The sequence below is a fragment of the Motacilla alba genome, chromosome 3 (assembly GCF_015832195.1).
Source record: "Motacilla alba alba isolate MOTALB_02 chromosome 3, Motacilla_alba_V1.0_pri, whole genome shotgun sequence".
In the NCBI taxonomy this organism is placed as follows: Eukaryota; Metazoa; Chordata; class Aves; order Passeriformes; family Motacillidae; genus Motacilla; species Motacilla alba.
In genome coordinates, this window is record NC_052018.1 from 6516460 (window position 1) to 6544358 (window position 27899).

General features: G+C 45.2%; 4 protein-coding genes and 1 pseudogene across 6 annotated transcripts in view; 1 reads left to right on the top strand and 4 right to left on the bottom strand.

Annotated features, from left to right (window-relative positions):
* Window positions 1-1371, bottom strand: part of PLA2G7 (phospholipase A2 group VII) — a 15537-nt gene extending 14166 nt beyond the window's left edge. The window contains exon 1 of the mRNA XM_038132027.1: window positions 1074-1371. Within this exon, the coding sequence (XP_037987955.1) occupies window positions 1074-1335 (262 nt within the window). The 5' untranslated portion in view covers window positions 1336-1371. The remainder of the gene's footprint in view (window positions 1-1073) is intronic.
* Window positions 1372-1411: 40 nt separating this feature from the next.
* On the top strand, window positions 1412-11467 carry ANKRD66 (ankyrin repeat domain 66). Of its 3 annotated transcripts, none has more exons than XM_038132036.1 (4): window positions 1412-1541; window positions 2941-3101; window positions 4439-4667; window positions 9047-11467. In XM_038132036.1, exons 1-4 carry the CDS (start codon window positions 1528-1530, stop codon window positions 9225-9227), a joined length of 585 nt encoding a protein of 194 aa, XP_037987964.1. In that variant the 5' UTR covers window positions 1412-1527; the 3' UTR covers window positions 9228-11467. The 3 variants fall into 3 exon arrangements, with proteins under 3 accessions (XP_037987964.1, XP_037987963.1, XP_037987962.1); XM_038132035.1 differs by lacking the exon at window positions 9047-11467 and adding an exon at window positions 5306-8021; XM_038132034.1 differs by lacking the exon at window positions 1412-1541 and adding an exon at window positions 2684-2860.
* A 41-nt stretch (window positions 11468-11508) lies between these two features.
* On the bottom strand, window positions 11509-12639 carry LOC119699046 (taste receptor type 2 member 7-like). The gene has a single exon (XM_038132030.1). The coding sequence runs from the start codon at window positions 12500-12502 to the stop codon at window positions 11543-11545; it is 960 nt and encodes a 319-aa protein (XP_037987958.1). The 5' UTR covers window positions 12503-12639; the 3' UTR covers window positions 11509-11542.
* Window positions 12640-12645: 6 nt separating this feature from the next.
* LOC119699047 (taste receptor type 2 member 105-like) lies at window positions 12646-16448 on the bottom strand. Its single transcript, XM_038132031.1, has one exon. It carries the CDS (start codon window positions 15593-15595, stop codon window positions 14642-14644), a length of 954 nt encoding a protein of 317 aa, XP_037987959.1. The 5' UTR covers window positions 15596-16448; the 3' UTR covers window positions 12646-14641.
* A 4129-nt stretch (window positions 16449-20577) lies between these two features.
* On the bottom strand, window positions 20578-21447 carry LOC119698576 (annotated as a pseudogene).
* Window positions 21448-27899: the final 6452 nt, after the last annotated feature.

Sequence of the window (27899 nt, forward strand, 5' to 3'; positions counted from 1 at the left end):
CCCATTCCTCCTAGAGCTGCTGTTAGGGGATCCCATGTGTCCCCAGCAGGGTTTCACCACAGTTTGATCCCATGTGTCTCCAGCAGTAAGTCACCACAGTTTCTGGGCTGCTGTGAACATGTCAGTGGGGTTGGTGAGTGCAAGCCCAGGCAGCAGCAGCACCACCCCCGATCCCTAGCCAGAGGAGCCACCACCTGCAGCTCCTGGAGAGGCTGGCATGGTTGTGTCACAGGGTAAAGTGCAGGCAGGCTGTCCAGGCCGGTCCGTGTGGCTGACATGGCAGTCCTCGACTTGTCCCTTGTACCTGAGCTTGGACTTGAAACACACCAGGAGAGCCACGTCCTAAAACCACCTTCTCTTCATACCAGCTCCAAGAGCAGCTGGGGCGCAGGGTCCCGTGGACGCATGGGGATGCGGGATGCTGGGTTTGGAGAAGGTGAATGCCGTGCTGGCATTCAAACCAGCTCAGTAGGAGCACTCAAACCTCCTACACCTTGGCCCTCTCAGCTTCCCCGAAGAATTCAGGTGGGGAAGAAATGCAGGAAGTCACCTAATCCAAACTCCTGCTCGAAGCAGATCACACATGGGGCTGCCTCAGGTCTGCATGTCTCAGTGCTGGACACCTGAAGCACAGTTTAATCACCCTCGCTGTGAATTATCTTTTCCACTTCCATCTAGTCGGAGTTTCCCCTGCTGCAGCCTGGGACTGCTGCGTCCCATCCCGACGCTGGACACAGCCGTGTTTGAGGTGGGTTATATTTCCCTGAATGCTGTCCACACACGGACAGGCGAAGGGACATGTCCCCCGCTACCCCTGTCAGCTACCCGGAGTGAATCCCACCCTTCCGCAGGGACGCACAGGGATGTGGAGCCGGATAAGGGGCTGGAAGGAAGGAAGCCGAGGAGCGCGATCCCCCGAGGGCTGGGGACAGGGAGTGCGAGCAGTGAAGCTGCGTGGGGTGCTGAGCAGAAATTACTCCTTAAAATTCCCCTCACGTCACCATTGCTCCTCCCGTGCTCCCCCCAGATCCTTTTTTTTTTTTTTTTTTTGCTCTTTGCAGGGCTTCACGTACCTGTTGTGCGGTGTCCTGGCTGCCCGCTGCTCCCGTCCCGCTGTCCAGAGGAGCAGGATGTCCCCTCCGGCCACCCGCGGCCCTCCGGAGCCGGGCGAGCAGCGGCTGCTCCCTCAGGAGGCCGCCTCTGTCGCAGGCACAGCGACTGCCGGGCTCTCCCCGAAGGGGAGGGACCAAACTTTGCCTCAGTTTTCAGCTGAGACAATCTTTGTGAGAGAAATCTTCCCTGGGCCTGGAAAACAAGTTTCTGGCATGGAGCCATGCCCAACGCAGCCTGCGCGTCCTAGCGGAGCCCTGGAGGTGCTTGGCCGTGCCCCGGTATGGCAGGAACAGAGTCCTGTGTGGGCTCCTTGTCTGTGAGTTCTGGATCTCCCGGCCGGGGCTGGGTCAAGCAGCAGGAACCCCAAGAGAAAATTCCCCCGGATGGGTTGCAACACCCCGTGGAGGAGCTGCAATGCCTGTGGCCGGGTGAGCAGCGGGGGACGGCGCTTTGGCTCAAGGCTGTGCTGTAACAATACAAATCTTTTCCTCTGTCCTTATGAGAAGGGCATAGCCACAGTCTAGGGAAGCAGATCCCGCTTTTAGGAATGACATCTGGGGTGGCAGAAGGGGAATTTAGCACAGGTCCCTACTTGTGGGGCAGATCTGTACTCACCCCCCTTTGCATAATCCTGGTGTTTGCCCCCTCAGTAATGCTGAATTCAGGGAATTTGCCTGAAGTAATAAAAGATTAATTGAGCACCAGTAATAAAAAATTAATTTTTGTGAGAGATCAACAGCTGTGAAATGCCCTTATGAGTTTCAAGGCTAGCAAAGGGAGGCAGCAGGGGAGGAGGGGAGGTAGAATTTGGCTTGGCTTAAATTGTTTATGAAGTTGCCCCTGTGGACTGTCCCCTTGGAGAGCTGCTGAGCTCCTGCCTTGGGATCAGCAGCTTCCCTTCCCTATGGTGTGGGTATGAGCTGAACCTGGAAAAGAATAAGAAAGTTGTATGAAAAGGTCCAAGATTTTTTTTCCTGTACTTTTGTCCAGCCTTCATTTCAGTGATGGGCTGGATGCATTAAAGATTGACATTTTCAGGATAGATTTGATGCTGTTGAAAGGTGTTGGAGAACAAGTCAGAAGATTTTTTTTTTTCTCTAAAAGAACAGGTTCTTCAAGGGTAGTGAGAAGGAGGAAGCACTACAAAGGTGGTTACAGTAACAGAGAACCTATGATACTTCTTTGGCCCACTAGAGGCTCCAAAATTTAATTTTCTTTTTAATATATTCAGATTTCCCAGATGTGCAGGAGTCAAACTCAGTAGAAGACAAATATGCGTCTTTCTTTTGGATCTTATCTACACAGTCCAACCACCCAGGTGTGAAACTGGCTATGAATCTTAGTTTAAGACCATTTGTCCTTGCCCTATCAGGTCTTTTTATAAGCTTAATTATTATTATCCCTTTTTATCATTTTCACCAAAGAACTTCAGAGGATGCTTGCATAGATGTTTCTGTCATTGCAATAAAATGCTTCCAGTAAGAGACCTGCAGCACTGGCAAGGGAGGAGCCAGTTCCCATGGTTAGTGAGCATAACAAACCCGTGGCAAATGTTCCATGTGGCTTTAGCTGCAGTCCTTCATATAAAGGACTGCCCTTTGCTGCAGATTTCTGTGTCTACAGACCAAAAGTCACCATCAGTCTGTGACCACGGGCTTGAAGATTTTGTTTTTCCCCTGTCATTCCTTTTTCCTCATTTTTGGACAAATCTTGGTTTCTCGCAGTGCCTGTCTAATTTTTAATCCAGGTGCTGCCTGACTTATTCAAGCTGCTGAGAGGAGCTGATCATAGTGAAAACCCACTGAAAGATCATCCCTCTGTTACCAGGTGCCTTCCTGAAGAGTGCAGCATGACAGAGCTCCATGAAGCCGTGGCTGTGGGCGACTATGACCTGGTGGAAAAGATTTTGAAGGCAGGGCGCTGCAATCCAAACCAGAAGGATGTCGACTGGCATGACAGGACCCCCCTGCACTGGGCTGCTGCCAAAGGTAAGGGCACCCCCAGCTCTGCTATCTCTGTGAAGGGATATTATAAAAGGTGATGCTGATCACCTGTGAATCTATCTAGGCTGGCAAAATCTCAGCTTGTATTTGGTAATTTTGTCCCTAATGTGCAAAAAAAAAGTTAAATATTCATTTAAATGGAAACTTTGCTGACAAAATAGTTTATGGGACTGCTTTTGAAGTGATTTTTAGCTTTTTTTTTCCTTCCATCACACAACAATTTGTGATTTACATGATGTACACATAGGGAATGGCTGCCTTTTCCCCCTTTCTTTTCTAAGAGATGACTCCATGAGTTTATTTCTCATGTACACCTGTGGGAAAGAGCAGGAAGTCAAACCCACTGTATTTACACCAGGTATTTATCAAGCCAAATAGAACAAAATAATAACTGTGTTTTTACATTGCTCTTGATATCCCACCTGTTTGAATGAACAATGCAGGACCAGAGCTGCTTGCAGCTCCCATTTGGTCCTTCACTTTCAGAAGTGTCTGGTAAACTCAAATATCCCTTTGCAGCCCAAAAAATAGATGATGCAGCAATAAATAATGCATAATTGCACACAGTCTAAAATGGGAAACTGGACCTCTACTTCTCTATGCTACAGTATTTGTTGGGATCTCATGTCATCATATCTGCTTTGCTCAGAAATCAAGCGTGTGATTTCCTGTTTTACACTTAGGACTCTGTTTTTGTTTTGTCCTGATGGATTATTGGACATTTAAACATTAGCAAAGGGGACTACTTAACATTAGCAAAGGAGCTACTTAACAAAAATGATGGTAGAAGCTGACAGAGCCTAGATGTAATTTGGAATAGTCTAGCTCAGTCAAGGCAATGTGAAGTGGTGTAGAAATAACTATTTTTGCTTCTTTAAGCAATTCCACTGGTTACAAAAATGTGAAGGTGAATGAAAAAGCAGTAGTTTCCCTACCTGCTATCCAAAAAATCTTTGTTTTAATAAAGCTGTTCACAGGTTTTCCTGTTCTCAGTATTTAAATTTTATTTTGCGATTGAACTAAAAACCAAAATGAAGCAATGAAATAGCCAATTGGTCAATGACTAATTGAGATGTGCTGTTCAGAAATTAGAATGCTTTTTGATTTGGTTGTTTTTGTTGTAAATTTCTTCTGGAAACAGTCTAGTTTGGGAGACAATAACCAGCATTTTATTTTCAGTATCACTGATACGATAAACCAAATAGTCAGGTGGGTGAAATCCATGTCTGAGGGAATTATGACCAGCTGTGTGTGACCGCCTTGTGCATCCTGAAGGTATAAATTCTAAAGCATCTTCTCCTGGTTTGGCTGCGTGTTGCCAGGGCGGTCGGACCTGGTCAGGCTCCTGGTGGATCACGGTGCCCGGCACTGCCTGCGGAGCGATGTGGGCTGGACCGCGGCTCACTTCGCTGCCGAGGCGGGGAAGCTGCGGGTGCTCCGCGCCCTTCACTCCCTGCACGCTGCTATGGATGCCGCCGACCTCTTCGGAGACACTCCCCGGAGGCTCGCGGAGATCTACGGACACCGGGAGTGCTCCAAATTCTTGGAAAAGTGAGTACTGGTGGCAGGTCTCGCTGTGGCTGCGGTTGAAAATTAACCTCAGTGCTCCACAGAGGACCAGAACACACACAGTGTGTTACATATCTTCCCACCCAAAGCCTGCAAAAGCCCTGACACACAAGCTGTAGAGGATGAGCAAACACGGGCCTGTCGCGGGGAAGCCGTGAGAAGACATTCTTTTATTCCCCTGCCTCCTGCGGTTTCCCTTGGTATGTTTTCAAAATCGTTACCACTTCATGACATCATTGTTTTTGTAAGGATGTTGCAGAGCCGTTATTAAGCAACAGAAATGACAGCAACAACTGACGAGTGTTAACCCCTTATAGTGGTGAGTAGCAAATACTCGGGTTGAGTTGTTTAGGAACAGCCCTCAGCAGTTGCGTGTGTGTCTGTGGGTGTATATATATTTATATGTATATCATTTGTCTTTCTTATAGTAAAGAAAAAAAAGCCACCCTATTTTTTACATAATCACTATAAATTAGACCACTTAATGGGATGGTCATATAGTACTTTCAAATTTTGGGAAAATCCGTGTTGTCTTAATTGCTTACAGTTAACACTGTGGCAGCACATGCCATAATAAATATGCTTTTTAATGCTTCCCAATTACCATTCCTGTTTTTCAGCTGTTGGCTCAGCTCACAGATATTTTCATCCTTGCAAAGGTGTTTCCCTGGATCAGGATGCTTTACTGCAGAGGTTTGAGCTGTGCCTCATCCTTCGTCTCTCTAAAGGAGTGGGACAGGTCACCAGAGGCCAACCAACTTGTCCAGTGGAAGCCACAGTCCCAGCACTACTTTACTTCAATATGCTGTCCACGAAAGATATATGTGCCAGACCCTGGAGTGCTGAAAGCTCCCAAAAGTGTTTTCTCTCTGGGTTTTTCTGTGACTTTACATCATCATCCCATCATTATCCTTCACTGGCATCTCTTTTACCACTTCCACATTCTCAAAACTGCTTTGGTACCATGTATATCCTGTATTTTTTTTATAGGGGTTTATCCAACTCAAAGTCTCCAGCTTGCCAGTGCAGCACACAAGCTGCCAAGTTCAAAATCAGGCATGGTGACAGGCAAATATCTGAGGAGGCCAGTGCTTTACAAATGCCGCTTTTCATAAATCTGTATAAACTTTTCTGTAGGTACTGCTGTCCTGCTGTACTTCTACAGCTTGGTTCCTGTTGAAATGCCCCATGCCCACCTTTTATCTTGACACATCAGAGTCCTTCCATAAGAAAAGAAAACCAAACTGTGCAAAATTCCCCTGTACAGAGCCCAGAAAGCTTTGTAGTGGAGGCACAAGCTCTGGTTTACAAGCTCTGGCTGTTGGAAGCTGCTAAGAGCTTTGCATTTTACCTGCCCACCCAACACAGAATCACAGAATGGTTAGAAGGGACCTTAAAGTTCATCTCATTCCAACCCCTTACCACGGACAGGGACCCCTTCCACTTGACCAGAATGCTCAAAGCCCTTTCCAGTGTGATGGAACTGAACACTGCCAGAATGGGGCATCCAGACCATCTTAGAGCTAAAGTCTTTTTGGTTTTGGAGCTGACATACTGTAATCTCCCACTATTCACCACTTTCCTTCCACACAGATATATCAGCTCTTCTTACTCTCAGACCTTCAGTTTAAAGGCATTTAGGCAGCCAGCAGCTGATAATGAAGCTTTGCAAATTAGATTTTTTTACTGCCTAGCCAGTGTCTAGGTAGTAAAGCTCAGGTCTGCCAGACCTTTGAGAATGGGGCATTGTCTTCCAGTGGAGATTCTCTTTATACTCTTCTCAGCTCTTGGCATACTTAGTTTCTATACCAGAACAGGGAAATATTTTCTAACCCAGAGGGTGAAAGTCTGCAGACTTCTGCCCCTTGGATGAAAAATTCATAGCAATTACTTGCCTATTCTATGCTGTCTTTTTGCACTGATTTCACCAGTTGTTCCTGCCAATCTGTATCATTTGTTGTGCTCTGGGTGTGCTCCAGAGCCATGGGAGTGAGCTGACAGCAGGGGTAGGAGGATTGTCTGGATGGTGCCAAAGGGCAATGCCTGTGGCAGGCAGAGGCACCTGGGAGAATGATTGACAGGTTGATTGCCAGAATGATTGACATCCTGGTCTGACACACCTTAGCAACAGCCCATGGTGACTCAGGTCAGCTGATGGAGGGCTTTCTGAGGTGAATGACAGATTTAAGGTGGAAAATTTGTCTTTCAGAACCACGTGCTGGTCTGACTCACCCCACAGCTGCATGGCTCAGCATGGCTGGGAGATCTAATGATTAGGAAGATGCTTCAAATGCCCAGTCTAGAACATTTTATAATACACACAAAGCCTGTACTATCACCTCATGGCCATGACCCAGCCTGTGGGCAGCCGAGAGTTTATCACTGAGGCTCAGGAATACTTTTTAAAACCAGCCGCTATAATTTATGACCACAGTGAATGCTTTCACCCTCACACTCTGGCGTCACATCAGCAAACTTGGAGTAAACTAGGGGGAATGGTTGTCACTTGTAGTGTAATTTCAATTACTGTCTGCTCCTTCAGATGTGCAGAAGGCCCCAGAGGTGATGTCCAGGGTCAGGCAGTGCCAAAAGGTACAGGACAGTACTGTGTGTGCTGCAGACAGAGAATTAAGAGTGTGCTTGCCCAAAATGCTGTGAAGCACAGAGCAGCTCTGCTCTCTACTCAGTGGTCTGTGTGGGATATAAGTATGAGGAACATTTTTTTACACTCCATCCATGTCAGTGTTGGATATTTGCTTGTCATGCAAAAAGAGAGAAAAGGCAATTTTTAAGACCATCTGAGGGTCTGCAGCTGCAGGGCTGTGCATATCTATACAGGCCTATGAGCATCCAAATCCTTCATGAATCCAAATTCAGCCCCCTCTAGCACCACGTGACCCTTGCATGCTGTTTGTTGGTCCCCAGGTGTTGCCAGCTGCATGAACTACCTGCCTACCTGGGCTGGACCACTGAATTGTGCCGAGGACTGCGCCCACATGGAAATATTACATGTATCAACATGGAAATATTATTAACATGCAAATAATAGGAATATTCTGCTACTGAGAATCAGTACCACTCATTGAGGTTTGCATGAACATGCAAAAGTTAGGAAATAGCTGCTTTCAAAACAGCTGCTTCTGAATAGCAAATGCATACTTTGCATTAGATTTGGTTTGCATGAGAAGGGCTTTATTCTTGATGCTATGAGACCTGCCAAGAATAGCACAGAGACCCTCAGCCCGTGTCTGCTGCCAGCCTCTCTGCAAAGTGCCAGCTGTTGAAATTGTAACAAAGGGTCCTGCTATCTAAGAGCAGGGCATATATATACTCATGTAAAAAAACCAACCAACCAACCAAACAAACAAATAAATAATTGTTTATATTTAAAAGTTTATAGAAAAAGGTTTCTCACCCTTGGGACCAGATACTTAATAGAAGACAATAAGATAGTTCAGTTGGAAGGGACCTACTGCTAGTCCTATGGCCTGACCACTTCAGGACTGACCAGAATTTAAAGCATCTTACGAAGGGCCAAATGCCTCTTAAACACCAGCAGCCATGGGGCATCAACCACCACTCTCAAACACTGGCTTTGTGGAGACCTTAGAGCACCTTTCAGTACCTGAAGAGAGCCTACAAGAGAGCTGGAGAGGGACTTTGGACAAGGGGGAATGGCCTGGGTAGGTAGGATTAGATATATTGGGAATAAATTCTTGATTGTGAGTGGTGGTGAAGCCATGGCACAGGTTGCCCAGAGAAGCTGTGGCTGCCCCATCCCTGGAATTGTTCAAGGCTAAGCTTGGTGGGGTTTTGAGCAACCTAGTCTAGGGGAAGGTGTCTCTGTCCATGGCAGAATGTATGGGATAAGATAATGTCCCTTCCAACTAAAACCATTCTGTGATTCTATGACATAGAAAGCCCATGTGATGAGATCCATCAATATGGAGCTGCTGGCTTTGCTCTGTTCTGGCAGCTAGAACAGCATTGCACTCATGTGACGGAAATGCTCTATTACAGAAATAAAGGATTTTTCCTGATATTGGATGGTGTTTCTGACAGAGATTCCTGAATCCTGAGTGCCTACACATTCAGAGCCCTGCAGGAAGATAAAAGGGTTTGTCTTCTTTTGGCCAAGATTTACACTTGGAATGTCCATGTCTGGATCCAGGCAGTGCTGGGGCCCAGGGGCTCCCTGTGAGGGGAGTTGGGGCTGCACCATGCTGGGCACACTGAGGTGTTTTCTCAAGTGTTGGTGGCATCAGGGTTCTGACCAGACTGAGACACGTCCCCTGACCCTGCAGATGGGCACCTGTGAACAGAGATGTGTGTGCTGTGCTCACTCTTGGTTTCTCTCCCAGAGCAGAGGTGGAGGGCAAGAACTACCGCAGGAAGGCTGCACTGAGAAAAATGCCCTTAGACCAGAGAGATGAAGACTGGGAACTCAAGAAAGAAGAGCTTAAGAAAAATCCACCTTGTTTTTGGGAGAAGTGTACGGCCTCTAATCTAAAGAAAAACGGGGGGAAAAGGGGGAAGCAGTAGTGTGCTCTGTCTGTTTGGTGCTTCTGAGCACTTGCAATGCAGGGCAAAGATGCTGGCAGACCTCAGGTGGATCTGCAGTGTCAGATTTGGGTGAATGGAAGAAGCAGAAGGCTACAATTATGCATCCTTTGAGATACACTGTAAACAATCTCCTTAAGAGATAGAAGTGCTTCAGCCTCTCTGTGTTTCTAACTATCTGATCTCAAAAATAAAAATTGAATATGTTTAAATATGCCAATACTGTAAATCACTGCAATGTTTAGTTACTGCAGTGGAAGTTATGCATATTGCCAGGGAAAAAATTAGTCTTGATCCTACCTGATTCACAAAAGCATCTTGGACTGTGGTTCTGCTTGCTCTCCTGATGTCTGTGGCCTTTGCATCTTTGCTTCTGTCCCTGAATCAACCAGGAAGCTCTATATGGACTTGCAGCCTCTGGTGATGCCTGTTTCTTTTCTTGGAAGTAGGATGTAATTGCTTCTTATGGATGAAGCTGAGATATTAATGTTGAGTTTTCACTGGACACATGGGTCCAGCAGCCTGAATCTTCTGTTTCTGGCCCAGCAAAAAGGAAAATGTGCTCCTTCCTTGCTGCTTTCAGACAGCTGTGACTACCAAGGGTATTGGAGTACTGCCTTTTTTTTAGCATTGTCCACAGCTATTTTTTATGTTTCTACAAATAGGAATGGTGTACAACTGGTACTGAGTTCTGCTTCTGCTCATCAACACTATCCATGGCAAAAGCATTGTTAACACTTTCACTTCTCAGTCATAAAATTTGGAATGTGACCCAGAGCAGTTTTCCATACTGTGCCAGCACTGGGCAGCCATTCCCATTGACTTCTGACATCTCTCATGTCTCAGCTTCCATGGGCTGGGCACATCCTGCATCTGTCCCCATGGGCTGTGCAGGGTGGCTGTGCTGATGGACAGCCTGTCCCCTCCAGTGCCAGCTGAGTGGGGCTGGTGCACAGGACAGGGATTCTGTGCTGGGTGTCACATCCTCAGTGGTTTCAGAGAATTGGAAGCAGGGATCTGCAGTGTGTTTCACTGGGGCTGTGATGTTTTGTGTAGTAACATCTGCAAGGTCCTGGATTTTCCTGCTGAGTCTGTGGTATGTGAGGTTGTGAGGGGTGGATGTTGTACTAGATGTAGGGAAAAAGACTGATCTTCCAGGGCTTTCCTGTGAAAGTGGTTTGGATTGTCATGTTAAAGGATGAAGTTCATGAGCAGCAGCAGGGAAGAAGGGATGTGTGGCTGTTCCTGTCCTTTCAAGGCCTTTCACAGGGGAGATGTGTCCAGAAGAGATGCTTACAATTTGCCTCTGGACCTGAGTTGGTGGTTGAAGTGACCGGTTGAGGTTCTGCTCTGTTCTGCATGTTTCACCTGCTGTGGTTGGTTGACCTTAGGGAGAAGCCAGATGCCCACCCAGCTGTTCCTCCACTATCACCCATAAACGGGGTGGAAAATAGAATGGAAAAGCTGATGGATCAAGATAAATACAGTGAAATCACTCACCAGTTGCCGTCACGGAAAAAACAGACTTGATGTGCAGAAAATGAATTTAATTTATTTACAACTGAAAGTACAGTAGGATGATGAGAAATAAACACAATCTTGAACCCGCTGCCTCCACACCCCTTTCATCTGAGGCTCAACTTCACTCCTTCATTCCCAGCTCCTCCACCTCCTCCCCCCCCACAGCAGCACAGGAGGAAGGAAAATGGAAGTGCAGTCAGTTCACAGTGAGTTGTCTTCTCCACTCCCTTTTCATGCTGTTTCCCTGATCCAGAACAAAACCTGGGTGTTTCACTGAGCCAGAGTGCACTGGGAAAAGCTAATCTCATCTCCAGGTCAAAGCAGGCCAGGAGAGCAGTCCCACAGAGCTGGATGTGATACAGCCCATAATATATCCCACAGCACAGGACCACAGCAGAAGGAAAGGTAAACCAAAATAGAGATAAACTCTGCAGTTAATTTCAGTCGTTTCAGTCAGAAAATGCCAGAGCATTTGGTGGCCAGTTTGCAGTATTTTTATTGCCCTTTTACAGCCAGCCCCTGTACCAGGTCTAAATAACTTTGTTACTGACAATAATTAAACTCAAAGAATTATCTACATGAAATTATAATTGAAAATATGCTATGTAAGTCACAATAATTTAGTTCATAGTATTTGAATGATATATTCTTAATATCAGTGATGAGAACATTTGTATCATCTACAATGCTTGGAGGGTTACACTAGAGATTAAACTACTTGTTTTCTATAATGAAATATTACCATTTTGTATGGGCTCGAGATTTTATTACAGTTCCTAACTCATGCAAACCTTGCGCTTTACAGTTCTTTCCAAGGGAAGAATCTTTAGCAGTGTCTTTTCCAGCTTCGGATTGCTGAAAACCAGAATAAGGGAGTGAAGACCCGGAAAAATGTATTGAAATAGTAGAATGAGAAATGTCATATGATTTGCCTTCTTTGTGACATAAACCATATTTAAGACCAAACATACAAAGTTGATACTGTACATCACTAAGAAGGACAAAATAGATTTCATGGCTCTTATGTGGGCTTCCATGCTGAGATCCTTCATGGAGTTTGTCTGCATCTTGTGCTTGTGTCTCCAGAGAGAAAAGAGAAGGAAAACAGCAGAAAAGATGACTGCCATGAATGAAGCAGCATATTCAAAGCCAGCAAGAAAAAAAGAAGGGAAAAAATGTTTATCCATTTTGATGTTTGCTGACCCAAAATTTCCTTGTCCAGTGGAATTGCTGTTGCAGTGCGGTTTATCAGCGACGTCATAGCCAATGATGCCGACAGCCAAAGCTAAAATCCCTGACCCTAACAAGAGCCAGGGCACCATCCTGTCAATTTTTACTTTCAGGTAGATGAAGGACCTGTTCCTGAAATTGGCAATTTTTATGCAGTAGAAACCACAAAGACAGGCAGAAAACCACAAGTTGCAATGATTAAAAAAGGCTTGAAAAAATATAGCTAGTTGAAGTATGGTGGGAACATAAAGGTAATTGGGATAAATAAAGGAAAGAAATTTATATACCCATGTGATGCACAAATACCAAAACCTGGAGCATCCCAGCAGCAGCAGGATCTTCTCATTAGAGTTCAGGGTTTTCTTTTTGACCCAGCCAATGCAAAGCACACCAACGATGAAAGCATTGATCCACATGCCAGGAAATGCCTCCAGGGTGATGATGGCCATGGTTGTGGCCCCATATGAAGTGACATTGTATTGCCGTGGAGAGTGACAAGATTCCATGGTGCGAGCTGGGGAGCAGAGCTGTGCTGGCCAAGGGGGCTGTGGCAGCAGAGCCTGAGGCAGGTCAGTGGCTGCTCTTGGTGGAGTGTCAGGGATGGCAAGAGGAGCTTTATAGAGCTGCTGCTGCTGCTGCTGCTGCTGCTGCTGCTGCTGCTGCTGCTGCTGCTGCTGCTGCTGGGGGGATTTGGTGTCGCTGCTCTGGGCAGCAGGGCAGGTGCAGGGATGTAAATGTGCTGGGTATCCCCTTACCCGGGGCCGGTGTCACTCTTGCCTATTTGAATGTTGGTTCAGGGGGGCTGTGCTGGGTGTCACAAAGAGCGGAGATGTTTTTCTGTGGTGGAGAGTGTTGTGATTTTGAGCCTGATCCCTGTTTGATCAGTGTCAGGCTTCAGGATCTGGGTTCTTCTACTTCTTTGTCACCCACTATGTCCAATTTTATTTTTGATTGCACTTATTTTGAAATGTTATTTCTTTTGTTATTTTTTTACATTTATGATGGGCAGACTATTGCCTTGAGGGAATTTTCGATTTCCTGATATTCCTGTTGTCTGCCTTATGCTTTGATGTGTATTTCCTTCTCTTTTCCTGAATGAAAACACTCTGTGGGGTTGTTGGGTTTTTCCCCTTGTTTGTTTCCTTGCTTCCTTTCTTCCTTTCTTCTTCTTTCCGTATCTTTGTGAATCAAAGTTATTTCTATTACAACCGATGTCTATTTGAACTGTCTATGCTGGGACTGTGCAGGACCACACCATGGCTGAATTTTGGGCTCAGCTCTGCATGGGGAATCTGGCCCCTTGAAAACAAAATCAATATAAAACCAGAGTCTCAAATACCAGGTTTTCAATGCATGGAATGTGCGGATTGGGTCTTTAAAATACAGAGTCTGCTTTTAGTTCCAAGCCATCCCCTCCGGTGTCATTGGAGAAGGAGAGAGATTCACCAAGACTTTGTCACTACCACCCCCTGTGGAGACTCTGTAGTCTTGGGAAAAGGAAATATTGTAGTGATTAAGATGTTACTCTGGTTTAAAAGGTTGTTTCTCTCATTTCATGAACAGGATTGAATCTTTTTGAAGGTGATAATATGAAAATACACACCTGGCACTGCGTATGCAGTAAATTGTCCCTCTGAGCCAGAGCTGGTAAAAGAAATGAACACTTGGATTCTGTTCTGTTGATGTTGGAATTATTTAATATTTACATGACCTGCTGTGGATTGTTAAACTTGGACACCTGCCAGACCCTCCGCCCGCCTCTTCTTCACTCATGCTCTGCAATAGGTCAAGAGGGAAAATAGAAGATAAAAGCTCATGGGTTGAGATAAGGACAGGAAGATCACCCACCAGTTACTGTCATGGAGAAAACAGACTCAAATTTCCAAAATTTTATTTAATTTATTGCTGTTTGAATATAGGCTACGATGGTGAGGAACAAGTACAAAACTAGAGCACTGTCCCTTTCACCCTTCATCACAGCTCAAAATTCACTTTCATTCCCAGCTTCTCCACCTCCTCCCCAACATGGTGCAGGGTGACATTGAATAGGGGTTGCAGTCAGTCCACAAAAAGTTTTCTCTTCCACTCCTTCCTCTTCATGCTCTCTTTCCTGCTAGAGTGTGGACCCCATTAGTGGGCTGCAGTCCTTCAGGATCAGATGTCTCCAATATGGGTGCTCCTCAGACTGCAGTTCTTCAAGGAACAGCCACCCCACCCAGTATTACAAGTGATAATATGGCAAAAAAACAGAGACACAGCAGAAAGAAATGTAAACCCAAACACAAATAAACCTGATGCTGAGTACAGTCATTTTTCAATCAGCAAATGCCAAAGTGTTTGAGGAAAGTTTGCAGTACTCTTATTGCCCCTTTGCATCCAGCCCATGTACCAGATCTAAATGAATTTGTTATTGACAAGAATTGAACTCAAAAAATTACCTGAATGAATTACCTAAATGAACTGCTACCAATAATCTAAGTCATACTCATTTGGCTCAAAGAATTGGAAAGATTTATTCTTAACTTCGGTGCTAAAGAGAGAACATCTGTATCATCTACCTGGAGATTTCCATTAGAGATAAATTGACTTTTGTCTTATAATGAAATACAAAGACTTTGTGTAGGCACTAGCATTTATTACAGTTCCTACCTCATGCAATCCTTGCACTTGACACAGGATAGAATCCTTATCAATGTCTTTTCCAGTTTAGGATTGCTGAAAATCAGAATAAGGGAATGAACACCTGGAAAAGCATACAGAAATAGTAAACTAAGAAATGCCACATAATTATCTTCTTTTGTTGAATTGATTAGTGAGAGGATCAAAACTATGAAGTTAATACTATACATTATAAAAAAGGAGAGAATAGATTTAATGGCTTTGATGTGGGCATCCATGCTGAGGGTGTTCATGGAGTTTTTCTGCATCTTGCATTTGTGTCTCCAGAGAGAAAAGAGAAGGAGAAGGGCAGAAGAGATGACTGCTGTGAAAGATACAACAAATCCAAAGCCATAGATAAAATATATCTGGAAAAAATTTTCATCCATTTTACCACTAGTTTTTGAAAAATTTCCTTTCCCGGTGGAATTGCAGCTGATGATGAGGTTTGTAACAGCCAAGTCATAAGCGATGATGCCGATAGCCAAGGCTGAAAGCAATGATGCCAACAAAAGCCAGGGCACAATCCTGTCGGTTTTTACTTTCAGGTAGATGAAGAACCTGTTCCTGAAATTGGCAATTTTTATAAAATAAAAAACACAAAGAGAGGCAGAAACCCACAAGTTGGAACAATTAAAAAAGGCTTGAAAAAATACAATTAGTTGAAATGTGGGTTGAACATAAAGGTAATTGGGATAAGTTATTGAAAGGGAGCAATATACCCATGAGAAGCACAAATAGAAAATCCTGGAGCACCCCAGCAGCAGCAAGATCTTCTCATTAGAGTTCAGGGTTTTCTTTTTGACCCAGCCAATGCAAAGCACACCAACGATGAAAGCATTGATCCACATGCCAGCAAACGCCTCCAGGGTGATGATGGCCACAGTTGTGGCCCCATATGAAGTGACATTGGATTGCCATGGAGAGTGACAAGCTTCCATGGTGTGAGCTGGGGAGCAGAGCTGTGCTGGCCAAGGGGGCTGTGGCAGCAGAGCCTGAGGCAGGTCAGTGGCTGCTCTTGGTGGAGTGTCAGGGATGGCAAGAGGAGCTTTATAGAGCTGCTGCTGCTGCTGCTGCTGCTGCTGCTGCTGGGGGGGATTTGGTGTCACTGCTCTGGGCAGCAGGGCAGGTGCAGGGATGTAAATGTGCTGGGTATCCCCTTACCCGGGGCCGGTGTCACTCTTGCCTATTTGAATGTTGGTTCAGGGGGGCTGTGCTGGGTGTCACAAAGAGCGGAGATGTTTTTCTGTGGTGGAGAGTGTTGTGATTTTGAGCCTGATCCCTGTTTGATCAGTGTCAGGCTTCAGGATCTGAGTTCTTCTGTCCCTTGGTAACCTCCAGTAAAGAAGTCAGTTTTGGATTTATTAATTCAAAACTATTATTTATGTTGGGTTTTTTTGATATTGATGGTGGGTAGAGCATTGCCTTGAAATAATTTTAACTTCCTGATATTCCTGTTGTCTGCCTTATGCTTTGATGTGTGTTTCCTCTCGTTTTGCTGATAGAAGAAAAACAGAGTATAAGGATAGGGCATTTCTTTCTGTATTTATTAGTTTTCTTCTTTCTTTCTTTCTTTCTTTCTTTCTTTCTTTCTTTCTTTTCTTTTCTTTTCTTTTCGTTCTTTCTTTCTTCTTCCCATATGTTTGTGAGGTGTATGGAAGTTATTTTATTACAACAGGAATGTGAATATGAACAGTCTGTGCTGGGACTGATCTTGTACAGGTATATTAAATGAAAATTTTAATTAATTAAATTAAATTGCAACACAATACTATGGTTGGGACCTCGCCTCAACTCCTTGGGGGAATATTTCACCTCTGAAAAATAATTCTATAAAATCAGAGTCTCCAATGTTGGATTTTCAAGCATGAAGATATGGATCAAGTGATGACTCGCAGGTGTTTTCTGCTGGTTCAAATCCACCCCCTCCAGTATATTTTGAGAAGGGGAAGCGTTATCCAACACTTTGTATCTCCCTCCCATGTGCATATTTTGGATGCCCTTGTGCATCTCAAATAGCACAAGACTCCCGTTTTTTTGCATCTGGATGGACACACAGCTGTATTGGGATGTGAGTCACGTCACACAGATAATAAATTGGTACCATCTGTGCCTTGTTCAGGCAGAGCCTCTTTCTCTCCAGAATCTGTTTCTTTCTCCCTTTATGACATGGGAAATCCCAGATGATTAGCCTTGGTTAGCTAGCCAGTTAGGTGAATCCTTGCCTAAGTTCTGGCCCATTCCATTACAGCTGTGTATCAACTCTAATGCATGATGTTTATGTCCTTAACAACTGGAGAGGAATGCTCTGAAAAACAGTTCCCACAGAGGAAAATTTCCCATTGCCCTTATCCCAGGTGACATCCTGGGAAATAAGATTTTTTTGTTGTGGAATCCCTGTATGACTTGCCTTAGATAAAGCCTGCTTTTTCCAGATCTCCAGGCTGCTTATGCACCATTTTCAGTTGAGTTATGGCTGCGTTACTGCTGTGTTACTGCTGGCCAGCCCGAGCAGTGCAGCTCTGCCCCAGCAGATGTTCCCAATGTGCCCCGGTGATAACCCAGATGCTGAGCAGTGGCAGATTGAACTGGTATCAGTGAATCTGGCTGAGATCTCTATCCAGATAATGAAGTCAGGAAATCCTAATCTCAAGAACCTGCATGCTGATTTCCTGCACCCTTCCTGCCTTATCTCTTCTGAGCAGTCCCAGTACAAGCAGGAAGGAAATGCAGATATTTTACAAGTAAAATAATTCAGAGCATCCTCCCTTCTTGTTTCCACCTAATTTTGGCACTATTTTAAATTCACTAAAAAAAAAGTATATAAACCGGACATGGTGCAGCAGCACATCTGTGTCAAACCTCTGACTTTGCTCTGTGCTCTCAGCCAGGACAGCACTGCACTGATGGGACAGAGCTGCTGTATAAAAGAAAAAAAGGATTTTTCCTGATATTTGATGGTCTTGTGGAGAGAGCTCCACAAACCCTGAGTGCCTACAAAATCAGAGCCCTGCAGGAAGAGGAAAGGGTTTGTCTACTTTTGGCCAAGATTTACACTTGGAATGTCCATGTCTGGATCCAGGCAGTGCTGGGGCCCAGGGGCTCCCTGTGAGGGGAGTTGGGGCTGCACCATGCTGGGCACACTGTGGTGTTTTCTCAAGTGTTGGTGGCATCAGGGTTTTGACCAGACTGAGACACGTCCCCTGACCCTGCAGATGGGCACCTGTGAGTGCAGCTGTGTCTGTGCTGGATTGTGCTGTACAGGTGGAGAGTAGGAACTGCCACAGGAAAGTCCCAGTAAGAGGAATCCCCTTTGGACCAGAGAGATGAAGACTGGGAACTCAAGAAAGAAGAGCTTGAGAGAAACCTGCCATGTTTTCTGGAGAACTGCACAACCTCTGCTCAAAAGAAAAATGGAACTAAAACGGGGAAGCAGTAGTGTGTTGTGTCTTTGGTAGCGTCTGGCGGTGCTTTTCTCTTTTTTTGGTAGTGGAGTTGAGGTGGTGCTTCTCCCTCCCCTTTTCAGGCTGTGATCTGAGAAATGCTCGTTAGGCCTCGGCCTTGATGAGCAGCACCTGGGCCCAGCTCCTCTTGAGCTTATCAGAACTGCTGTCTGCTCCCAGGAATTGCTGCTGCCTAATGAGATCCTTTTTTATGAGCAGCCTAAGAAATCACTTTTTTTGCCTGAATGGCATAACATCCTGGTTCTCACACTTTCAAAGAAAGACTGTCGAACTGAAGTGCAGCCAGGATGAAACATTGTTATGACTAAAGCCCACTTTCTTGCAGCCCTATAAACAAAAATGAGGGTCCAAAATGAGACTCTTTGAGCTCTCCCAGCGTGCCGTGACCAGTGGGGCCTCATGTAGCTGGGAACTCTCCAGTTTGCTGTACTCAGAGAATCCCCAAACAACAACCGATCCTGGGCCGATCCCCCCACTCCTCGAGGCTCAACCCTTGGCCTGGTGATGAGATGTAAAGACATCCAAAGTGAGTATTTCACTGCCTTTGAGGGGAATTTTTCACAGATACCTTGCAATGACTCTTTCTCTGTGTGTGCCTACACATGTGAATATGCTTTGATAAATATGGGAGAAATGCTGCTCTCTTAGATGTTTAAGTATCTTAGATATTTATGTGTTAGGCCTATAAAGAAATTTCATATAAGCTAAAAGCTTAGTTAAATGCTGTTAAGTGTTATTCCTTTGCTAAATTGTTAAATTTAAGAAGAAACTTAAGTACTTTTGAGTGTTGTTGAGCTTTGAGGCCATATTCCTTTTTATCCTTGCTCTTTCTATCTTTTTTTTGTACACACCTAAACACTCACTCACACACACACACACACACACATGCACACACACACACACACACAGAGATAGTCTTTGGTTCATTTCTGTTTTGTTTCATGGGATTTTTTTTTCTGTTTTTTTACCCTTGGTGTGCCTTAGCCATCTAGTAAGTAGGGTGAATCTTGCCAACAAGGTTCATCACACTCTTGCTTATTATTGAATCTGTTTTTTATTGTCACCCCTGCCAGTGATTTTTGAAGTGAACTCAGGCACTCATCTTGTAACAGGGCTGTAGTTGCTTCTTCTGGCTCAAGGGGAGATGTTGACGTTAGGCTTTCTCTGGACATGTTGAACAGGCTGTAACTCCCATTCCTGGCCCAGCAAAAAGGAACAGGTACTCATCGCTTCTTTCATGTCTCTGTGACTTCCAAGAGTGTTGGAGCAGTGCCCCCAGCCCCTTTTATGTCTCTGCTCAGAGGAATGCTGTGTCCAGAAGACTTTGGGCTTTAACTCCTCCCTTGTGTGAGGGAGGCCTGAGATGTTTGGTCTCCACCCCTGGCAGATACTTTCCTCCTGGGTGAACAGGAGGGCAGACAAACCCTGCCAAGAATGGGTAGAAAATGCACCACTGGCACCAGGATAAGATGTCCCTCTGTGCCCAGACTAGTGACAGAAATGAATAAACCAGATTCTGCTCTGTTCATGCTGGAATTATTTCATGTTCAGAGAATGTGCTGGGGTTTGTTGAGCTTGGGCAGGTGCCATGCCCTCACCCAGCTGCTCCTTCATTCTTGTTCTGCAATAGGCCAACGGGAGAAGAGAAGTTGTTACTGTCATGGAGGAAACAGACTTGAGTTGAGAAAAGTGAATTTAGTTTATTGGCAATTGATAATAGAGTAGCATAATGAGCAACAAACACAAAACTAGAACCCTTTGCCTTCCCCTCTTCATCGTCACAAATCAAAACTCACTCTTTCATTCCTGGTTTCTCCAGCTCCTCTGCCACACAGGTGTGGGGGGATGGGGAATGAGGGGTTGCAGTCAGTCCACAAAAAGTTTTCCACTCCTTCCTCCTCACTTTCTTCCATGCTCAAGTGTGAATCCCATCTATGGGCTGCAGTCCTGCAGGATCAGGCAGCTCTGACATGGGGTTGCCATAGGCTGCAGTCTTTTAAGTTGCACTCACACCCCCCCCCCCCCCCCCCCCAGTATTACAAGTGATAATATGGCAAAAAACAGAGACACAGCAGAAAGAAATGTAAACCCAAACACAAATAAACCTGATGCTCAGTACAGTCATTTTTCAATCAGCAAATGCCAAAGTGTTTGAGGAAAGTTTGCAGTACTCTTATTGCCCCTTTGCATCCAGCCCATGTACCAGATCTAAATGAATTTGTTATTGACAAGAATTGAACTCAAAAATTTACCTGGATGAATTACCTAAATGAGCTGCTACCAATAATCTAATTCATACTCATTTGGCTCAAAGAATTGGAAAGATTTATTCTTAACTTCAGTGGTAAAGAGAGAACATCTGTATCATCTACCTGGAGATTTCCATTGGAGATAAATTGACTTTTGTCTTATAATGAAATACAAAGACTTTGTGTAGGCACTAGCATTTATTACAGTTCCTACCTCCTGCAATCCTTGCACTTGACACAGGATGGAATCCTTATCAATGTCTTTTCCAGTTTAGGATTGCTGAAAATCAGAATAAGGGAATGAACACCTGGAAAAGCATACAGAAATGCAAAAATAAGAAAAGCCACATGATTTTCTTCCTTCCTTGCATAAATCAGTGTCAAAATAAAAAATATAAAGTTAATGCTGGGTATTACTAAGAAGGAGAGAATAGATTTAATGGCTTTGATGTGGGCATCCACACTGAGGGTGTTCATGGAATTTGTCTGCATCTTGCATTTGTCTCTCCAGAGAGAAAAGAGAAGGAAAACAGCAGAAAAGACAACTGCAGTTAATGAAGTGGAAAACACAAATCCTATGACCAAAAAAAAAAAAAAGGCAGTAAATGTTAATCCACTATGATAATGTGTTTCAGATAATATCCTTGATTGCTGTCATTGTGTTTGTTACACTGTGTTTCATTAGAGATGTGATAGACAAGAATGCTGAAAATAAAGGCCAAAAGCAGAGATTTAACATGAACCATAGCACAATCTTATCAATTTTTACTTCCAGATAAATGAAGAAGCTGTTCCTGAAACTGGCAGTTTTTATACAATAAAAAACATGCAAAGACAGGCTGAAACCCATATGTTTGAACAATCAAAAAAGCTTTGAAAACATGCAAGAGATTCAAGTAGAAGAGGAAGACAAAAGTGATAGGGATGTATTACTAAAAGAAAAGAATATACCCATGAGATTCACAAATACCAAAACCTGCAGCATCCCAATAGCAGCAAGATCTTCTCATTAGAATTCAGGGTTTTCTTTTTGACCCAGCCAATGCAAAGCACAGAAACAAGGAAAGCATTGATCCACATGCCAGCAAATGCCTGGAGGGTGATTGTCTTAGATTGTGAGAATCAGATGGGGGTGTGTATTCTATTGCCATCTGTTAGAGGTGGGGCAGTTTTCTTCTATAAATTGGGTCACGTCTTAAAACCAGGTGGGACAGTTTTTTGTATCTTCCAAGACCAATCCTCCCTCAGGGGAGATATCTTCTGTTAATGGGCTACTGAGTCTCACTTCATGACTGATAAAATTATATCATCCTATTATGAGATGCTCCACCCAGAGGGAAGAGCCAAGCATTCCTACCTGGATATAATCTGACTTTTGGAACACCACAGTCAGCCTTTTCCCTCTGGATTCCCAGAAGAAAGACCAGGCCCATCTACACCACCACTGCACCTTCAGAAGAAAATTACACTCTTCTACAGGATCAGTGCTTTAACAGAACCACACCTGTAACTGCAGGAGGGCTGCAGCCACCATTCAATCAGGCTGCTACCAACACCCTGATCCACAAGGTGTCAGGTCATGTTCTAAAATTATGAGTGTTTTTTTTTAGTACCATTCAATTTGTATTTTTAATTTTCCTGGTAAAGAACTGTTATTCCTATTCCCTTATCTTTTCCTGAGAGCCCCTGATTTCAAAATTATAATAAGTTGGAGAGAGGGGGTTTACATTTTCCATTTCAAGGGAGGCTTCTGCCTTCCTTAGCAGACACCTGTCTTTTAAAACCAAGATAGTGATGATGGCCACAGTTGTGGCCCCATATGAAGTGACATTGGATTGCTGTGGAGAGGGAGAAGCTTCCATGGTGCGAGCAGGGCAGCAGAGCTGTGCTGGCCAAGGGGGCTGTGGCAGCAGAGCCTGAGGCAGGTCAGTGGCTGCTCTTGGTGGAGTGTCAGGGATGGCAAGAGGAGCTTTATAGAGCTGCTGCTGCTGCTGCTGCTGCTGCTGGGGGGGGGGATTTGGTGTCACTGCTCTGGGCAGCAGGGCAGGTGCAGGGATGTAAATGTGCTGGGTATCCCCTTACCTGGGGCCGGTGTCACTCTTGCCTATTTGAATGTTGGTTCAGGGGGGCTGTGCTGGGTGTCACAAAGAGCGGAGGTGTTTTTCTGTGGTGGAGAGTGTTGTGATTTTGAGCCAGATCCCTGTGATCCGTGTCAGAAAGACAGAGCCTTTCCCTTGCCCCCTGTCAATATGGTGGCATAGAATAACCCCTGAGTACTGGCCCTGCCCGTTCATGACTACTGTATCATTTGAACTGAACTCTTTCCTGAACATCTGTATCATCTACCTGGAGATGATAAAAAAAATTTTTAAAAATTAACCCTGGCAAAAATTAACCCTGTCCTGGTCAGAACCAGGAAAAAATATTACAATAGAAGGATTGTACTGTGGCTGAGGCTTGGAATCAGCTCAGTATGAGGAAGCTGGTACCTTAAAAAAAAGTAAAGGTGGTGTAAATCAGAATCTCCACTGCTGGGTTTTCTGATCAAGAAAATATGGATCAGTTGCTCAAAAGACAGGAGTCTGCTTTTTGTTCAAATCCACACCCTCTGGCACCAGTCAAGAATAGGAAGGATTCTCCAGGACATTATATCTACCAGCTTATGTGGATTTTTTCGATGCCATTGTGCATCTCAAAATGCATCAGACCGCTGATTTTATGCATATGGAGGGACTCACCGCTGTATGAGGCTCTGAGAGATATCACACACAGACAGCATTGTTTCCATCTGAGCTTGGTTTAGGCTGGACATCTTCCCTCTCCAGAATACTTCTTTATTATAGAAAAACCAAGAGGATTAGCTAACTGGTAAGGCTATTAGTAGTCCACTTTCTTCTGAGAAAATCTATTACATCCATATTTTGGTTCAATGCACAGAAGCCCACAATTGTTTCAGGATACAGTCCTGGAAAACAAAATGAAATCTCCTCAGGGCAGGAGTTCTGAACTTGTTATGGAAATATGAATTCAACTCCAAACGCTTCCTAGCTCCAGAAGGTGGATTGGCATGTTATTAAGTGGCATTAATTTTTTGTTTGCTTGTTTCTGGGCTGTTGCTGTCTAAGGAGAGCTGGGTAGTTTGGTGAGGCAGCCTGCTAGAAAGTGTGGTCTTTGCAAAAAGTGATACTGCAGTGGTTGAGAGGTTGCTCTGGCCTAAATGGTTGTATCTCTCAGTTGAGAAGCAGGAATGAAAGGTTTTTGAAGGGGAGATGAGAAATGCACACCTGGCACTGGGCGTGAGGTAAAAGGACCCTCTGAGCGTCAGCTGGTAAAATAAATGACCAGTTCAGGTTCTGCTCTGTTCATGCTGCTGTGAAGGAAACTTTCCTGTCTCACCACCCAGGAGGCCTCTGACAGTCACGCCCCACCACCAGAGACTGTCACTGTGGGGACCAAAGCCCCTTCACCATGGGCAGCTGCCCCACTCCACTCCCTAGACACTGCACACTCAGAGCCAGACCAGGTTTCCTCACCAGCTTGGCACTGGCTTTGCCATGGTAGAGTCTCAGGCCTCTGGATCTTTAAAGCACTTTAATCGTGGCACAGTAACGCAGAAGCAGCTCAAGCTGGGTGCCTCTGAGGAGGTAACCCAAACAACTGGATCCCTGGGATTTGTGTCCTTCCTGTCCAAGCACATGATGGCTGGAGTGTCTTAAGTGTCCAGTCAGCTGGCTGGTGCCACAGGTCCCTGTGCCCTTTGCTGTGCAAGGCTTGGCACCATGCTTGGGACTCCCAGCACTTCCCCACAACCTGCAGCTCCCTCCCGTTGCAGCTGCTCCCTGAGCTGTCTGCACTGAATGTATTCCTCCACACTGGAAGTATTTCACATTTCACTGTCGTGGTGAGTTGTCCTTGGGCAGCTCCCAGAGCCACACTCAGTCGCTCCTTGACTCTCACTCTGGAAGAGGACAGGGGTGGCAAATAAGAGGGAACTGCTCATGAGTCAAGATAAAGACAGGGGAATCACTCACCAATTATTCTCACAGACAAAACAGACTTGACACACGGAAAATCAGTTTAATTTTTTGCCTATTGGAAACAGAGTAGGAGATGATGTAGAACATGCACACAATTAGAATATTTTATCTTCACCTCCCCAATAATCTCAGGTTCCATTTAACTCATTCAGAGAGTCTCTACCACCTCCTCTCCTCAGGAGCACAGAAGGACAGGGAATGAGGGTTGTAGTCAGTTCATAAAAAGTTGTCTCCTTCACTCTTCTCCTGCTCCAGCATGGCTCCCTCCTATGGCCTGCAGTCCTTCAGGACTTCTCTTTTCCCAGAGGAGCCAAGGGGGCCGTTGATGAGATGAGCGGTGTTCAGTGTTGGGACCATTGGACTGCCTGGAATTGGCTTTTCCCAGCATGGGACAGCCTTGACCTCACCTGATTGAGACCCCACAGGCCCCCAGCTGCAGCTCCTGGCCCAGGCAGCCCGTACATGTGCCTGTAGGTCACTGTGAGATGGAGCTGTGGCTTCCTTCCATGCTGCACCTTGCACAAGACCCACCTTCGTGGGGCTGTAATGAGCCAGAGTGCACTGGGAAAAGCCGATCTCATCTCCAGGTCCAAGCAGGCCAGGAGAGCAGTGCCCCAGAGCAGGCAGTGCTGTCCTTGCAGGCAGTGGGGCACCGAGGACACGCAGGGCTGGAGTGGGGAGGGGGCTCTGCACCCCCTGAGCTGCCCGGGGTCGTTCCTGCCTTGCTGTTTGCGGGTCAGTGAGCACCTCTGGTGAGTGACAGGGATCAGAGTGTTCACACAGAGCTATCAGGCACTGCCAGGCAGTGATACAGCCATAATGTGTCCCACAGCAGAGGGCCACAGCAGAAGGAAAGGTAAACCAAAACTGAGATAAAACTGTTGTTTCATTCAGTCAATTCAATCAGTGAAATTCAAAATGTTTCAGGCAGGTTTGAAGCTTGATTATTGTTCTTTTGCATCCTGCACCTGTACAGGGACTAAATAACTTTGCTACTGACAATAATTTAATTCCAAGAGCTGTTTTAATTAAATTCAAATATAAATTCATTTACATCATTCTAATATTAGTTTAAAGAGTTTGAAATGTATATTTTTAAGGTCTAAGCTGAACTTCTCTACAATCTATACAGCCTGGAGAATTGCAATGAAAAGTAATTGAACTTGTTTTCTCTAAAGATATTTTGCATGAGCTCCAGCGTTTGTTACAGTTTCTACCTCATGCAAAATTTGCACTTCACCCAGGAGAGAATCTTAAGCAGTGCCTTTTCCAGCTTGGGATTGCTGAAAATCAGAATAAGGGAATGAACACCTGGAAAAGCATGTTGAATTGTGTAACCAAGAAATATCACATGATTTTGGTGCTTCAATGAATAAATCAGAGTCAAGATCAAAAAAATAAAGTTGATGCTGTACATAATGAAGAAGGAGAGAATAGATTTCATGGCTCTGATGTGGGCTTCCATGCTGAGACTGCTTGTGGAATTTGTCTGCATCTTGTGTTTGTGTCTCCAGAGAGAAAAGAGAAGGAAAACAGCAGAAAAGATGACTGCCATGAATGAAGTGGTATATAAAAAACCAGTGAGAAAATAAAGAGGGAAAAAATGTTCCTCTATTCCAATAGTTGCTTTCTGAAGGCTTTCTTGGCAGGTGAAATTGAGGTTTTTACCAACAGCTTTATCAACAGTGTTGTAGACAAGAATTCCAATATTCAAGGAGAGAACCACTGAACCCAACAAGAGCCATGGCACCATCCTGTCAATTTTTACTTTTAGGTAGATGAAGAACCTGTTCCTGAAATTGGCAATTTTTATACAATAAAAACTGCAAAGACAGGCAGAACCCCCCAAGTTGGAACAACTGAAAAACCTATAAGCACTTTCAAGTAGTTGAACTATGGGATGAACCAGAAGGCAACACGGGTAAAACTCTGACAAAAAGGCATACATCCATGTGCTGCACAAATACCAAAACCTGGAGCATCCCAGCAGCAGCAGAATCTTCTCATTAGAGTTCAGGGTTTTCTTTTTGACCCAGCCAATGCAAAGCACACCAACGATGAAAGCATTGATCCACATGCCAGGAAATGCCTCCAGGGTGACGATGGCCAAAACCATGGCGCCATATGAAGTGACATTGGATTGCTGTGGAGAGGGAGAAGCTTCCATGGTGTGAGCTGGGGAGCAGAGCTGTGCTGGCCAAGGGGGCTGTGGCAGCAGAGCCTGAGGCAGGTCAGTGGCTGCTCTTGGTGGAGTGTCAGGGATGGCAAGAGGAGCTTTATAGAGCTGCTGTTGCTGCTGCTGCTGCTGGGGGGGATTTGGTGTCGCTGCTCTGGGCAGCAGGGCAGGTGCAGGGATGTAAATGTGCTGGGTATCCCCTTACCCGGGGCCGGTGTCACTCTTGCCTATTTGAATGTTGGTTCAGGGGGGCTGTGCTGGGTGTCACAAAGAGCGGAGATGTTTTTCTGTGGTGGAGAGTGTTGTGATATTGAGCCTGATCCCTGTTTGATCAGTGTCAGGCTTCAGGATCTGGGCTCTTCTGTCCCTTTTTGACCTGTGATGATCATGCAGAGCCCTGGCTGTGCTCATCAGCCCAGGGGACTCAGTGTCCTTTTTAGTCTGAGAGTCTGGGTGCTGCAATGTTCAATGCAGATGCTGGGAAAGTGGAGTTTGTTTTGATGCTTCACAGGCATTGAAATCCATGCTTCTTTTTCCAATGGCATTGGTTTAAGAGGAAGTGAAGAGCCCCATTGTGGGGCAGGTGATGGGAACCAAGAACATAAAGCTGGTACTTTTTACAAGTTTGTTTGTGAGCATATGAATGTAAAAGGGTCAAAATCAGGACAAGTCCCTGTGCCAGGGCTCCAATCTCATCTGCTTGGGAAAGTGAAGGCTTTTAAAGATGGCACCATGCTGAGTTTCCCCCACACAGCAGTGCCCTAAAGCTTCCAAATGAATGTAGACCCTGAAAGCTGTGAGGTTTTTCCCAGGCAAGTTGTGTTAAGCTCTCTAGGGCATGGACTGCCCATGTCCTTTGGGTTAGTAGAGGAGCTGTCACATTTGGCCTTGCACATCAGGGCCCCAGGAACCAAGGAGAGCTCATCTGATGCTGTGGTGTACGCAGGACAAATGAAACCCCAACCAAGAGCTCTGTGGCTACAGGAAAAGAACCACCAGCACTGTCTCTCTTCCAAATGATGATAGCCATGTTTTCTGTGGGATATAAGAGCCAGCAGTATGTTACATGAATATTCGTATCACATGGTCCTACTTGTGTTCTTTTTGGCCATCATAAAGACTTGGAATGTGACCCAGAGCAGTTTTCCATACTGTGCCAGCACTGGGCAGCCATTCCCATGGACTTCTGACATCTCTCTTGTCTCAGCTTCCATGGGCCGGGCACATCCTGCATCTGTCCCCATGGGCTGTGCAGGGTGGCTGTGCTGATGGGCAGCCTGTCCCCTCCAGTGCCAGCTGAGTGGGGCTGGTGCACAGGA

Coding starts and splice junctions, on each gene's coding strand:
- ANKRD66 (XM_038132036.1), top strand. Junction 3,102..4,438: donor GCACTGGGCTGCTGCCAAAG/GTAAGGGCACCC, acceptor GCGTGTTGCCAG/GGCGGTCGGACCTGGTCAGG. Junction 4,668..9,046: donor TGCTCCAAATTCTTGGAAAA/GTGAGTACTGGT, acceptor TTTCTCTCCCAG/AGCAGAGGTGGAGGGCAAGA.
- LOC119699046 (XM_038132030.1), bottom strand. CDS start 12,502: ATGGAATCTTGTCACTCTCCACGGCAATACAATGTCACTTCATATGGG.
- LOC119699047 (XM_038132031.1), bottom strand. CDS start 15,595: ATGGAAGCTTGTCACTCTCCATGGCAATCCAATGTCACTTCATATGGG.